Raw genomic sequence first — 14,737 nt, 5'->3', positions numbered from 1 at the left:
TTCGAATGACCTGAGCTGCCCAAATCCCCCCACACACCCCGCCCCCCAGCGCCCTGAGACCCTCACAGGTGAGTTGTGCGCTCTATATATCCCTGATTGATTGATAGGCCACTACAGTGTGTGTTTGAGTGTTATCAACAGGCCCTGCTATTTGTTTGGCTGTCTGTAACTCTTAAAGTTAGTGAAATGAGCAGTGCTTCATTCTTTAATATACACATAATCTCTGAGATTGTCTTGGTTTGGCTTCACCTCTGAGAGCTACTTTGAGGGTGCTGGTGAGCAACCAGTAGCTTCCGAGCTACTTTTTGGAGACCCCTGATGTAGAAGTTGTATCTTGCATCATTGTGAGAGAAGTGCGAGCAAATTACTTTATCTAGTTAGGTTGAGCTCTTAGGTCGTTGGGGATCCACCTGAAGGACTGGCCTCGCAAGTGCACATTCCCTGAGCAGACCTGATACAGACATGGCAAGCCCCGGTGTCACACACACACCATCACTGCTTGTGGCAGGATATGGGGACAGTTGTGAACTCGCTGTGATGGCACACCACTCATCAGGCCCTCCTATTGTGGGTAGTGCACACTGTCCTTGGTTAGTCAACTGTGGCAAGCGTGACTGTTTTCAGTAGGCTTTGTAGCGCTTGGGGCAGCAGTGAAGGGGCCTCCCAGCGAGGACCTGCAGTGTCGTCACCCCTCACCAGTGGCCCTACCCCACCTCATGATGGGCCACCCACTTGCCGATCGCAAGGTTTGGGCTCAACTTTCTCTGTATGTACCTAGTGCAGCTGCGTCGTCTTTATCTGCAGGTATCCACAGGTCAGGCTGTTGGAGCAGGAATTCTCTCAGTTTCACGGTCTGGTCCTGTTCTATAGGTGCTTGGCGAGGTCGAGAGCAGGCCGTTTGGCTGGGCCCGCTTCAGCTCCTCAATTAACACGAAGCCAGTGCAGTCAGGCCGTCCTGAGTATGTACTGCCCCTCTACCTTCATCAATTGAGGCCAGGGATAGAATGAGATCCGCATGTTTCGGGAATCCACAGTGGTCCACATCCTGCAACACAGCCTCAGCAACTGGCCCCATCAATGCCGTTAGCCTTTGGTCGCTTGTTGACTCCCTCAGAAGAGCAACACTGGGAAATTCTGCATCAAGATGGTGGCAATGTTTCTGTGTGTTCCAAAGTGTCTTGTGGCACTCAACAACCCTGTCTGACAGTGTATAACATAGTGTCCAGCTGGTTCCAGCCAAAAAGAGATTGCTGGGAGAAGTCTCGCAGTCTGTTCCTTTGATTTGTGAACTGTTGAATCCACAAATATAGTTTAGTCAGTTCAATTACTCTGCATTCGGCAAAAGATCCATAAAAAATTAATTAAAATATAATCATATGCAGATTGTCATAATGCATTAAAATGGGATTAACATATTAAAATGGTCTTATAAAAAAAGTATAAATTTACAACAATGCAATCGCTCTGACCTTGTTTGCTAGTATATCCCACCATGTCACTTGCCTCACCATAATTATGTCTTGACTTACAGCATTAAGACCCCATAAACGGTTTGACAACCAGTAAACCACTTTGTTATGTAGGTCCCCCCATGTCTCAGAGTGTACTTTTTTTATTTGGGAACATCTTTCAAGATTGTTACATTTGGGGCAGCTTCCCTGGGGGTAAGCGTAGAGTGCCCACAACACGATTCATCAACGTGGTATTCTCAATCCTCTGCGGGTGGATATGTTCAATTTCTTGGGTTTCAGGGGTCGGATTGGAATGGACAGATAGACCCCTGTTCGTTCTGACCGCTTTGATAGAATATAAGATGCTTGCAGATTTTACCTCTTTTGTTTGAGGAGGTTGGGGTATCACACGGTTGCACATCTGGCAATGTGGCTTGGCTAGGGCCTAATAGACCAGATGTTATATTCGTGCCCAACAGATCCTTAATTTACTGTTCAAGAGAGGCCATACAAGCCTTTATTTCCCTTGTTTCTGCCAAAAGTTTTGTTTCCATGTTGTCAAGTGTGTTGTGTACCCTTTTTAGTAGGGGTGCCTCTTACCCTAGAGCCAGGAACTACATTCTCTGTTGTAGCTTGCATGGGTTTTTTGGGCTTAGTAGCCAAATCTGTCACCTACTGCTTACATTTTTAAGAAGGTTATCTCAAGGTGCTCCATTGACACAAATGGCATAGGGGTGATACTCAATATTTTCTCTGGGATTCTTGCATTATCCAGTACTAGGTGCAGTTATCTAACCAAATTATTTGGCCCAATGATAACTTCACCTATAGCGTTCTGTTAAACGCTTTTAGTGGCCCCGACCCATAGCATCCGTAAGATAATTCGTTATAATATTACCGGGTTTTTCAGTTTTGGCACGGGCACCTGCTGTTTCTTGAGGCAGTGTACGATTCACTTGATGTCGGCTCAAATATCTCTTGAATAGAGGAAAGGGGACCATAATAACTTGTTAAACAGTGATTCCTACCATACCCTGTTCCACCAACCAAAAGAGTGCGCCCCGCCTCGACCGGCAGCAGCCGGCCAGGCCTGCGTGCAGCCTGCACCACAGGAGGACTGTTAAGCTTCCAATAGCTATGTGGGCAGGCAGGGAGAAGGACCAATGGCACCTCTCCTGGCACTGGGGCTGCTTTTAGTAGTAGCAGTCTCAAGTAGCCCCCACACAAAGAAAACCAAGCACTCAACTATATTTCAGCCATGGGATTGTGCATGAACAATTTGCGCAGTTCCATCAAGTCAGTAGATTGGATAGGGTTCTTTTGTGCTCACCTCAATAGAAGAATTCTATCCCTCATTTCAGAGCATTAACTGAAATTCAAAGCAATCCAATAGAAACATCTGTTTTTACCTCAAATACTTAGTGCTTGTACCTAAAGCTCAATAAATACCAGAACATTCTAAAACTACTTGTCATTCTAATGCATGGAGTGAGATCAGCAACTAGGTAGGAATTTTTTCATTGATTGGTGAATTCATAAGTACTTTCGATATCCAGTAACATCCTGAGTCCAGAGCAGGGCTGTTCTGCGTACAGGGATTTATCATTCAGTTGCTTGGTTGCCTGATGCATGAATTTTAAGTAGCGGGATGACAACAGCGGGATTTCCCAGATTGGCAGGCAGCGACTGCATCTGTACATTTTCTCAAATTCATTTGCAAGAAAACTGGCCGCAGCCAGTACCTTCTAAGTGACATTTGAGGGTCGCAGATACAAATTAAATGCATTATAGTCTCCAACAGTATTCCAAAATGTCTAAATGACTGTTTCGTAGTGCCTTTAATTCGCCCAAAGCGATATTCTTTCAATGGGATCATGCCACACCTTAGATGTAAACTTCTTCATTGATATTTTCTTGGGCAAATCCCAAAACCATGAAACTTCAGTTTCATTGTATTGAGAGAGTAGGATTCCTGGTCGCTCCATAGCAGAGACAGGTTCAATGTCCATTGAGCTAGCAATGAATCTGGCTTGCTTTGACAAAGACTCTGGATGATGGATTTAACTCGGAGCTCTTGATTGGAGGTTTGTGTTTGAAAACTTTCAGCACTCTGTCCATCATTTTGTTGTGTTTGCTATGTTCTCCCTAAGTGGTCAAGGTATGGCTAGACGTGGGTCCCTTGCTTGCTGTGCCACTAAATTCAAGCTAGCCTGGACTATGAGAGTTAATACCCTGAAACCTTTCCCAGGAATCTTGTTTCCAATTCAGGGAGAACCTGGCCTGGCAGTTCAGAATGGACTGTTCCCACGAGGAGCAAGGTCAAGACTGCTTTACATGTGCCTGGGTACAAACTGGATTGGCATGGTGAGCATAAGAACAATGGATTTAACCCAGATCTCGCGACTGGCGATGAGTATTTAATAAATGTCAGCACTCCATCCATCATCTTGTTTTAATTGCTATGTTGCCCTAAGTGGCCAAGGGTATGCTCAAATGCGGGTCCCTTGCTTGCTGTGCCCACTGGATTCAATCTAGCCTGGCTGCTGAGGAGTGATACCACACAACCGGTCACCCCTAGATGCTTGTTTCCGGTCCAGGGAGGATCTGGCCGGCGGTTCTGACTGTTCCTATTGGGAGTAGGGTGAAGACTGATTTGCATCTGGCTAGGACCAAACTGGAATGGCATGGTGAGCAATGAATGTTGGAATTACCCAGATATCTTGTCTGAGGGTGAGTGTTTGAAAATTTCCAGCACTCCGTCCATCATCTTGTTGTGTTTGACAAGACTTTGGACATGAGTTTTGGTGGCATGTTACTGTTCCAGATTTCGTCTGCTGGTAATGCATTTACTACAGAAACAAGATAGTGATGCCACTTCAGGTGACTGCTTGAAATTGACTGCCAAATCAGGTGTCTCATTGTACCAGTCTCGGTGTTCTTTGCACAATAATCAATAACGCAAGATTGTATAAGTAAACTCTCCCTGAGCTGGTTAAATTTGAGACACAGGCACTCTGATGGTGCACAGTTAGGCAGCGAGAAGACTGAATGGTAACATCCCTTCTGTGCGATCTAGCCAAACCTCTAAGGGGTCTACGAAAAGTAAAGGGTTCCTGCTTTAAAGTTGCCATTGATTTAGAGTTGATCACTTGACACAGTGCCACTACCTGTGGCCTATTCATGTTAAGTATCAATTTGCAAAACGAGACCATTAATGTTTAGCCAGCTTGCTTGCAGAGGCCAGATGATCTTTATGACTGACTCAGCCATTGAAATGCACCCCCAGGTATTTGATGGCTGAGGTTGTTTCGAGGTTTGCTCATGTGCCACGATCCTTTTCTGATCTGTTCCTGCAAATCTCTAATATTTTTGTGTTCCCACTGTTGATTTCAATATAATTCACTTGACAGTACCCATCCATAGCATTCAGAGAACGCTGTAAGCCTATTTGAGTCTGATAAAAATAATGGAATCAGCATACTGAAGAAGATGGACCTTGACCCCTGCTATTTATGGTGGAAACTCTGTCACAGTAGTTAAATGATTATTGATGTCTACAAGGTACCAGTTAATAAGGAGGGGGGCGAGGATCCACCCTTGATTAAACCACCCGTGAAGTTGGAATTTTATCTGATGTTACCCAGTTGGTTGTAATCGCACTCTTACCCACATGTTGGAGTAGAGACTAATAATGGCATTTGGTAGGGAGGCTGGAACCCCCCACTTATGAAGTTTGTGTCACATCCTTCTCCTGTTCACGCAATCAAAAGCTGTAGTGAAATCAATAAACACAGCCAACAGGGGAGGAGAGTCCTTCCTCATCGCCATGCCTGATAGGCAGGCTAGTGCCATTAAATTATCTTCTATCTGTCTGGGTCACAGGTATTATCCTTTGTGGTGCATTGTTCCAATTCTTGAAGTAGGATCTTAGCATATGCCTTGCTGTGTACTTCCAAAAAAGGAATTAATCTGTAGTGTGCAGGCCTGTCATAAGATTCCTATTTGTGTATAGAAACTAAGACTGAGCACCGCCAGCTCTCTGGAATGGTGTAATACATCCTGCATTGAGTGAATAATGAGTGCATCCTCCATGACTATTTCATACTTGCTCCTTCGAATATTCTAGCTGGTGTGTCATTTGGTCCTGGTGCACCTGCCGGTTGCATGGACCTTATGCTGATATGTATCTCTTTGAAAGTTGGCCATTGGAAATCAAGAGCTGGGCCACTTGTTCATTGGTCCTGAACAGTTTGTCAACATAGGTCGATACGGATGCTGGTGTAATGTTACCATACTTTTGTTGGCTCATGGGGTTAGTTCATTATCGCATGTGCCATTATGAGAAAGTGCGTAGGGTTGGAAGATTGTGCTGCCTTATGTAGTTTTATCCACTGTTTCGTCTCGTAATTGGTCAACTTTCCATCTCTTCCTTCTATATTTCCTCCGTTCAGACCGTAGTGTAATCCACCCATACTCTTTGTCTATTTCTCACCAAAACCCCTAGTTTTTAATTGAGTAATTTCCCTGGTATCATTGCAGGAGTGTTCAGCTTCTGGCCAGGTTTTATCAGCTGGTATACCTGTGGTTTGAAACCTTTCTCGTATACCATTTTTGATAATGGGCCAGGTTGCTGTCGATATTCTGTTTTCCTCGCTCAGGATGGGTATTTGTCAGTTTGATAATATCCTCTTTCTGAGGCTCTCGTTGCAATCTGATTTCCTTATTGGTAGTGATATCAATTTCATTGCCCAGTTGTGGAATATATAGTCCCATGTTGATTCTTTGATTCCAGAGATGCAAGTGTATGAAGCAGGCTGGCCAGTTGTAAATCTGCCATTCATTGCTCAGAAACCTAAGTTGTTCCAAGTGCTGGCCAGCTGGAAGTCATTCCGTACTCCCTTGGACTTATTCCTAACAACTGTGGGGATCCCCATCTGTCAAGAACCTCAGACTGGCAATCATGTGGATAGGTCACAGAAGATGAAAATGACATCTAGTCAAAAAATACCCGCAATGGATCCGTCGCTTACTTTGTCAGAGAAAACAAACAAAGAATCCTGAAACTGGTGGGCATGAAAGAGACAATAATATATATATTGCTTTTTCAATATGGCGACCGCCTTATTAAGAACATTAATATCAGTGCTTTAGTATTTTGCTTAGCGTCAGTACAAGTTCTCAGTGCACTCCTGCGCTGCCGAAAAAGCTCACTTCAGCTTAATCCTTGACGGGAGAGTAGTGTCTCCTCACCGCGTTTTCTCTGACTAGAATTTCCAGGTCTGAAACTCCTCATTTTTGGTATCCGTACACAGTTTTTCTCAGCGTGCACACCGGGGCTTTTCTAATTGGAGCAGTGCTCCAAGAAGAAACCCTCTGGTCTAAAGAATTTTGCCACGGCCTCCTGAATGGTTTTCCTTTAAAACGATAGAAAAGATATACTGAACAAGTAATAGAAGCCCAAGTCAAGAGAGTGACATTCATTTAAGGTGACTGTGATATTGTACTAAGAGAATTCTTTTTTTTTTCTTGGAGAAAGACAATTACTTACATTTGTATTTGAGAAGTTCTTGGAACTAAATAGAGAGAATCCTCCCAAGAAGGCACAGAGATATTCTATTATCTCCAATCGAGTATAACTTCAGTTCGGGCTGGACTGTTCCCACGAAGCACAGGGTCAAGAATGATTTACATATAACTGGGTCTGAACAAGGGTGGCGAAGTGAGCTAAAGAACGATGATGGTTTCAACCCAGATCTGTGACTGGGGGTGAGTGTCTGAAAAGTTTCAGCACTTTGTCCCTCATCTCCTTGTGTTTGCTTGGTTCACCCTAAGTTGTCAGGGAATGCCCAGACGTGGGACCCTTGCTCACTTTGGCACTGGACTCAAGCTAGCCTGACTGATGAGGGGTGTTACCCCGAAACCGGTCCCAGGATGCTTGTTTCCGGTCCAGGGAAGACCTGGCTTGGCAGTTCGGGCTGGACTGTTCCCATGAGGCATAGGGTCAAGACTGATTTGCATAAAGCTGGGTCTAAACTCGGGTGGCGAAGGGTGCTAATGAATGATGATGGATTCAACCCAGATCTGTGACTGGGGCGAGTGTCTGAAAAGTTTTAGCACTCTCCATCCTCTCCTTGTGTTTGGTCAGCTGTCTATTAAGGACTATAGAAGTCTATGATGTAGAACGGGGGCAGAGCGTCGTACGAGTGACGCAAGCAGGGCCACTTCCGCAGTGCTGTACTACTCCAGATGCCTTACTTCTATTGACACAAGTTCACTCATCAACAATGTTGGTCAGTCTAAGACCACAGGCTTCATCACCGGTCAGTGCTATACTGTTATATGGGGACTTAAGGATTCCGTATGGTGGTAAAAGATCCCAGCGGCAACTGACAACTGTACATACCCAGATTGAAAGGCTGGGGGAAAAACCAGAGCTTTTTCATTGTCGTCCTTGGTTGTTGCTGTGATGTAACTAAAGATGAGCTGAGGTGCCACAGAAAAACACTGATCGCAACAATCAAGCAGGTGTTTTGCAGGAGCTATTTCCAAAGTCATGTGAGAACTACCCATCCTGATGGGGACCAGGTGATGGCAAGTATAGCTTGAAGCACATTGCAGGGATGAAGATTAAGCTTAATATCTTGAATTTAAATGTAACGTTAATTACTCAGGTAATTTAAGCTTACATTTAAATTAAATTGCTTCCACTTACCGTCTTAGTGTCTTGCCGCTGTGCAGATTCCTTATTTAATTTGCCTTGAGGGCTCACGCCTGCGTTCCTTCATCCCCTCTTCTTACTGCGGTGCCACTGTGCCGCCGCTGACCCGCCTCAAGCCCCCATTTAGTCAGGGCTGGGTTGGCTTAAGACTTCAAAGTTAATCGAGACGCTACGAACCAGGGGCCATTTGCGGTGAGTATTGAGCAAATGAGCCTCTGAGATTTTGCGAGGCAAAGTGCAAAGGGTAGATTAGGCGGAATAAAGCAGCCAATCTGTGTACAGCTTCTATCTAAAACCTGTGATGCAGCTCCTAATGTAAGTCCGATGTCGAGCCAGTGGGCCAACGGTAATTAACCAGAAGTACGCATCTGCATCGAGGTCAGAGGGCATGCACAAGCACAGCAAAGAGTGCCAAGTGCTTGGATGATGTTTAACCTCCCGCTGTATCCGGTCCTTCTCATTGGGCAATTGGAAAATCCTCTACTTACTCAAGGTTATACCAACAAACTTTGTAGTATTTCTCAAGTTAACCATTCTGAACATGGCATAATAAAGTACATTTCATGGAATATTGCAGGATTATCCTCTAAATTACTCAACGAGATTTGGTTTTCACTGATTAAACAACATATTATATTATTTTATTCCAAGAAAATAGTGCCACTTCTAATCTATTTTGTGATGGCTTCTCCTCCCATGTTGTTCAAACTATTCCATCTACCTCAGGCAGAGCAAAAGGGGTATAACATGTTGGATGAGGGTATTGTTATACTGTCATTTGTTGATCATTTCTACTGACATTGGGAATGTTCAGTTGTTAAAAAATAACATTGGAATAGTGGTCCTTAATTTAGGGCTGCTTAACTTTTATAACGAAACGTCTCTTTAAGTGATCTCACTAATATTGAAGCCTCATTTCCAAATATTCAAGATAATGTAACGTACAACAAGATGCAGCGTAACAGGCTACTTCTCATTCAATTTAGTACGTTATTTGTGTTAAAATGGGTCTCAACCTAATCCGGCAAAACCCCTTTTCTCTGGGTGATAATGGCCACATCTACCAGAAACCAAGCCCTGGGAGTTGAAGCTCTTTTTCATTTCTTGATTAATAGAAATCGCATTAATGTTCTTTAGTCCTTATCCTCCGGTAATAGTCTTCCTACGTTTACTGGTTGGGGGATTGTCTTCAGTTACTGGTAGTTTTAAAAAAATGTTTTAAGGGACCCGATTGATTGTGTTTCTGACCACTCTAACTATGAACTTTGATATTGCGATCATAACCCCTTCTTCATTATACTTTTCTTTCCTCCCTCCACTTTTCGTCCTAGATCTATTGCTCCTTAGAGCAAATCTATCAATGACCATAGCCTCACATTAAATTGGAATTTGATTAATCCCTATATTTTTTTAAAGAAAGTATTGGCTAGACATCTACATTTTTTCTTTGTTCCACTGGCTGATAATCAGTGTTATAAAATAATACTTTGTTTTGGTTTTTTAATTGATTTGCACTACTGTTAACAATTTTTATCTACTTACTGAGATTTTTCTCGGTCATAATCCATTATAGTACCACTATTTAAAAAAGGTAATAAGAATGACCCTGTTGTTATCGGGCCATTTCTTTTTATTGATTGGATAGTAAAAATTAACGGAAGAGTTCCCCTTGAAGGAATTCTGACTTGGTCTTCCAAAAACATCTTCTTTGTTGATATACTGTATGGCTTTTCCCCCTAATGTTTTTCTCAAAATATGTGCCAAGTCTGATGAAGGATAAGCGAGCTACCACTATCGGGCTAGGCGGCAACTCCATTAGGAATGTTGTTGTATGTTCATTTAGTATAAATTGATGTAACTTGGTTAACAAGTCCTCTGACTTAATCAGGTACTCCCATTTGACTGCTTGTTTATTGCTCGTGGTCTCAAGTGTATTTAAGGCGGCCAACTTATTTGAGAGCCTTCTATTCTTACAAGCTATCCCATCTAATAGAATTGGAAAGTGGTCGCTATCCTGGCGTGTACAAACAACAAGGTCAGATACCTCCTGCCAAATTCTTAAGTGCAGTAAGATGTAGTCAATATGGCTGTTATAAGTTCCTTTCCTGAAAGTGGGCATTGCAGCTTGATCTGAGGTGAATCGTCCATTTCCCACTCTCAGACCAAGCGTGCCAATAATATCAACAATCTGAGATCATGCAGCAAATATTTTAGTAAATTATGTGAGCAATTTAGAGGGCTTATACCCAACAAACGGTCCTCCTCCTTGATGATCTCTAGATATGGTGCGTAAGGCTCGAAACATACATTAAAATCACCTGCAATAATTGTCCGATAGCCAGGGGCTGCTCTGCCAGAAATGCATTTAGGATTTTTAGAGTATTGGATGCCTGTGAAAAAGGAGTAGTTATCTTATAAATGTTTATTACCAAGTACGTTGGTCTATTTTAAGCGATAATTTCAATAGCTAATATATTTGGGGAGTCAATAAATAATCTTTTTACAGTGTAACCCAATGCTATTCTTAGCCATATTACAAGTCCTCCCATTGCTATTCCTGCTGCAGGATCGAGGGCGTGATCACTAAAGGCAATTTAACCTTGTCTATAAATATCTGAAGTGCCAAGTCTCCTGCCGTAAACACATGGCAAAATTGTCTATTTACACTCCACAATCCACGTAATCCAATTTGGCCCTCAATCTTGGTTTGTTTCATGAGATGAGTGTTGGAGAATGCCTCAAGGAGTTCAGATTTTTGGGGCGGTTAATCTAACTGATTAAATAATGTAGGTTTGAGAACATTTTGCTGGGTGGAGCCTGCAATGGCCTTTACTTCCAAGACAGTGGGCTTAAGGGGGGTGCTCGTAGTAAACACTTCATAGAAATGAATTATAATAGGGCTTTCTAAAAGGGTAGGAGGGACACCGTTCATAAAATCAGAGTTGTTAAGCTGAGGTTCACCTACACTCGCTGTGATATCACTATTCTGCTGTGAATCAATGCCAATAGAGGTACTCGCTTGATAAAGACTACAAGTATGAGCTTCATTCCCCCGTTGGGCTGGGAAGCTGGGTATGGTGCTGCTGCATTAATATAGGTGTTACTTTCTTTAGTCAGTCCATGCAATTAAGGGAGGAGGTTGAACTTGTGACGCCTCTGCAAACATGATAATTCATGTATTTAAATTGAATATTAGAGGGGCCTGGCAGAGTTGTTCTTGCGCCTGACGCAGTAGATTGTCTGCCAGTAACTGAGAGGTCAGAGTTAGCTCAATCTTGTCGAGCCCTGTACTTCTATTCACTATTCCTACTGCTCCTACAACGTCGTCACAAATTAATGACCGACATCCCTGAACATGGCAAATCCAATGAATGGACTTATTCAGTAATGACTCTTCAGTCTCCATGGCCTAGGTTTTATTCAGTTTTGAAGCAATAATCATTGTGACATATACAAAGATGGTATTTTCCTTTCTACCCAGCTGGGGAACAATATTTCCATATCTTTGCTGAAAGACACTGTATGGCTGTGCATGGCCCATGGGAAAAAACTTGCTCCCTAGTGTATGGAGGCTTATCCTCTGGGATTTCAATTGAGTGATGAGATACTATCTCGTGGCCTTAGCTCTTGCTCCAGAGCTATCTAGGGGGCGCTGTTGAGCGATCAGAAATAGACTCTGAAATGTATGAAGGGTGTTGGTGAAAGAAGATCATTGCTGTAAAGTTGAGGGTGTGGGTGGCACAGAACGTTTACTCTGGGCTAAGAGCTGGTTTATTGTGGTGGGAAAGGATGCTACCAGAGATTTTAGCTTACCCGCTTCTTCTTTCAAAGATGTTACTGTGGTAAATGGAAGATCCTTGAGCCCAGGTGTATAACATTGGATACGTTTATTTGAGCTTAGTTCCAGGTTAGGTTCATTATAGATAGATGGAATAGAAACCCCACCAGGAGCAGCCTCCAAGCTCAAATAAACATATCCTATTTTATACACCTGGCTCAAGGATCTTCCATTTACCACAGTTACAAGGGAGGTCAAGGCAGCTTCATTAGCAGAGGGGCACCCAGGCAGTATTAAGGAGATGTCAGTGGCCGCATTTGCAGAGACCCCAGCCTGACTTTCCCCCATCTCTAACTCACCAAAGGGGGCAAAATGTTTGCTTCAAAAAAACCCTCCACTCTACTTTCCGAATCAACAGGGAGCAATACAGTTGGGGTAGCAACAGGCAAGGGTGAACATGGAATAATTTGTGCCTCCGTTGAAGATACAGAGTCCTGTGTTCTGGGCTTCGTGAACATCCCTGCGCTTGGTTAGTACACTACAAAGTTTAGGGGGTGTATTTGTTGTGCAAGAGTGTGCGGGCAGAGGCAGGCAGAAGAGGTGAGTCATTCCACCATGGTAAGTTACGGTAACCTATGAAGCAATAGTTGGCAAACGGGGTCGGATTGGGATCACAATTTGGCCCGGGCATTGACGAAAAAAGTGGCCCATATTCATGAGTCGTTGCCCACATTTAAGGGGCGTGGCCCACATTCAAGGGGCGTGCCCTTTCATGAAACACCATTTGCACAGACAAGGAATGAAAGTGGGTGGATACTGTTCTTGTGCAGGACACAGGCCAAGGTGACAATGGCCTACATGCTCAACAACTAAAAAAAACAGCAAGGCCCCTTTGTGTCACAAAATTATTCGAGCCCTCCTGGCAGGAGCACCTGAAAAGCAGCAAAGCCCCTGCTATAACTAACCTATTTAGCCCTCCCCAGACCTTCAGCTCAGGAGCACATGAACAGCAGAGGTAATGCCCCTGTAATTAGTAAATTAATCAGCCCTCCCCAGCCCTACAGGCCTCAGGGCAATGTCCTGGTAGGGGAGCACAAAACACAGCTGATGGGTCATCCACTGTAGCCAGGGGGAGGCTGAGGTGAAGATGGTGCGAGTTCCAAGCATCACCTGGCCCCCACAGCGAGACATTCTTCCTCGCCCACTATGCCCTGAATGTGAAGGGCTGTGGGCGAGGTGTTAAGACTAAAACTGTTTCTGGGCCTTCAGGGGGCCCGAGGTGAAAATAGCTCAAAGGCCTGAGCAAAACCTGGCCCCCAGGGAGGCCGATTCTTGCAAACAATCACCCCTCCCCAGCCCAGCCTCAGCGTGATTGCTTGGCAGGGCAGGGGGTGAAGGAGAGACCACAGCTGATAATCGCTGTACGGCCGCACAGCGTGGCTGCTTTCATTTCTCTGTCTGTCTCAGTGCCCTCCGTGGGCCATGTTTTTTTCTCCCCTTTCCTAGTCCACTCTCTGTGGACTGGGAAAGGGGAGAAAAAACCGGCCCATAGAGGGCACCGAGATACCGGCCCTTCGGCCGATGCCCGCATTGCCAATCCACCCCTGTTGGCAAACAATTGCGTAAGTGAGTATACATGCCAGGTGAATGGGGTATCATTTGTCATGTTATTACCCACAAGGATAGTTATAAGAAACTGAATTGTGCTTTTATTGAAGAACCATACAGGCTTATTGACTTCTATTTGTAAGTCATAATAAAAGAGCAAAGAGAATGATTTTGTTTCGTCTTTTGGGCAAGTTACTGACAGGTGAAATGCTCAAATTGGATTGTAATTTCCTGTTGTAATGTCATTTTATACAGTTGTGCCTCGTGTATGTAGCTGTAGGCGCTCATGAACAGGCATCTTTTTAAACTGAAGGTGTAGCTGTTGTTGGTGTGAAGCAGAGTACTTTCAGCTAAATGCTTGTCTGGCTGTCTCAAGATTCATGAAAGAGGTTAGTCTTGTTTCAGTGGCAACGTGGATATGTTTAAACGCTATGAAACATTCTTTTCCAGGTGCACTGTATGTGTGTAAATACATTTCTTGTAAGGAGGCAGATTCTTTGTTTTGGTTGCGAAGAAAGGAGCGATGCGCGAGCAATGCAGTTTTTGGTGTCCTGTTTTGTTTATTCCAGAGTTTGTTGCTCCCAGAATTCTTTGGCTGTGCTAAAATTTTACATTGCTTTTGTTTAGGCATCTGAGGGCTTGCTGAAAGAGCATTACATCGCCCTCAAGGATCGGCCATTCTACAACCGCTTGGTGAAGTACATGGGCTCTGGGCCAATAGTTGCCATGGTAAGTACAAGCTGCTCGACAGAGAAAACTGAACCTGACTGATCATCAGGAAAGTGGATGTAGCCTTGGATTGGGACATCACTTGTTTTCTGCCTTTCATTAGTACTTTTAGTGAGACAGTATTGAAACTAGGAGTAGCGTTCTTCTTTTTCATGTTGGACTCTGCTGTGTGTGTGTGATTAACATTTTAGTAAATGAACTCGCGGAAAAAGAGGGTATAGAAGCAGATGTGCATTGGAGACAATTGGCACAGGAGAGGAGAAAATGAAAAGGCATTTGGAAAGAGTAAGCAAGTATTAGATCAAGAGGGTGACAGGATAAGAAAAAAGAAGCAGCAGAGACAGGTATGAATGTGGGGGGATTCGATTCGGAAGTGAGGGAGAAAAACATCATGGGATGAGGGATTTTCGCAATAAATAGAGGGCAGAGATGGGCAGAGAGAAACAGGTGGTC

At 43.9% G+C, this 14,737-nt stretch overlaps 1 protein-coding gene across 1 annotated transcript in view; it reads left to right on the top strand.

Moving 5' to 3' along the window:
- Window positions 1-14,737, top strand: part of NME3 (NME/NM23 nucleoside diphosphate kinase 3) — a 165,147-nt gene that overhangs the window by 82,220 nt on the left and 68,190 nt on the right. The window contains exon 3 of the mRNA XM_086941242.1: window positions 14,183-14,284. Coding sequence (XP_086797368.1) covers window positions 14,183-14,284 — 102 coding nt within the window. The remainder of the gene's footprint in view (window positions 1-14,182; window positions 14,285-14,737) is intronic.

This window comes from Lissotriton vulgaris, chromosome 10, assembly GCF_964263255.1.
Source record: "Lissotriton vulgaris chromosome 10, aLisVul1.2, whole genome shotgun sequence".
Lineage (NCBI taxonomy): Eukaryota > Metazoa > Chordata > Amphibia > Caudata > Salamandridae > Lissotriton > Lissotriton vulgaris.
This window is presented reverse-complemented; position numbering and strand designations above follow the sequence as displayed.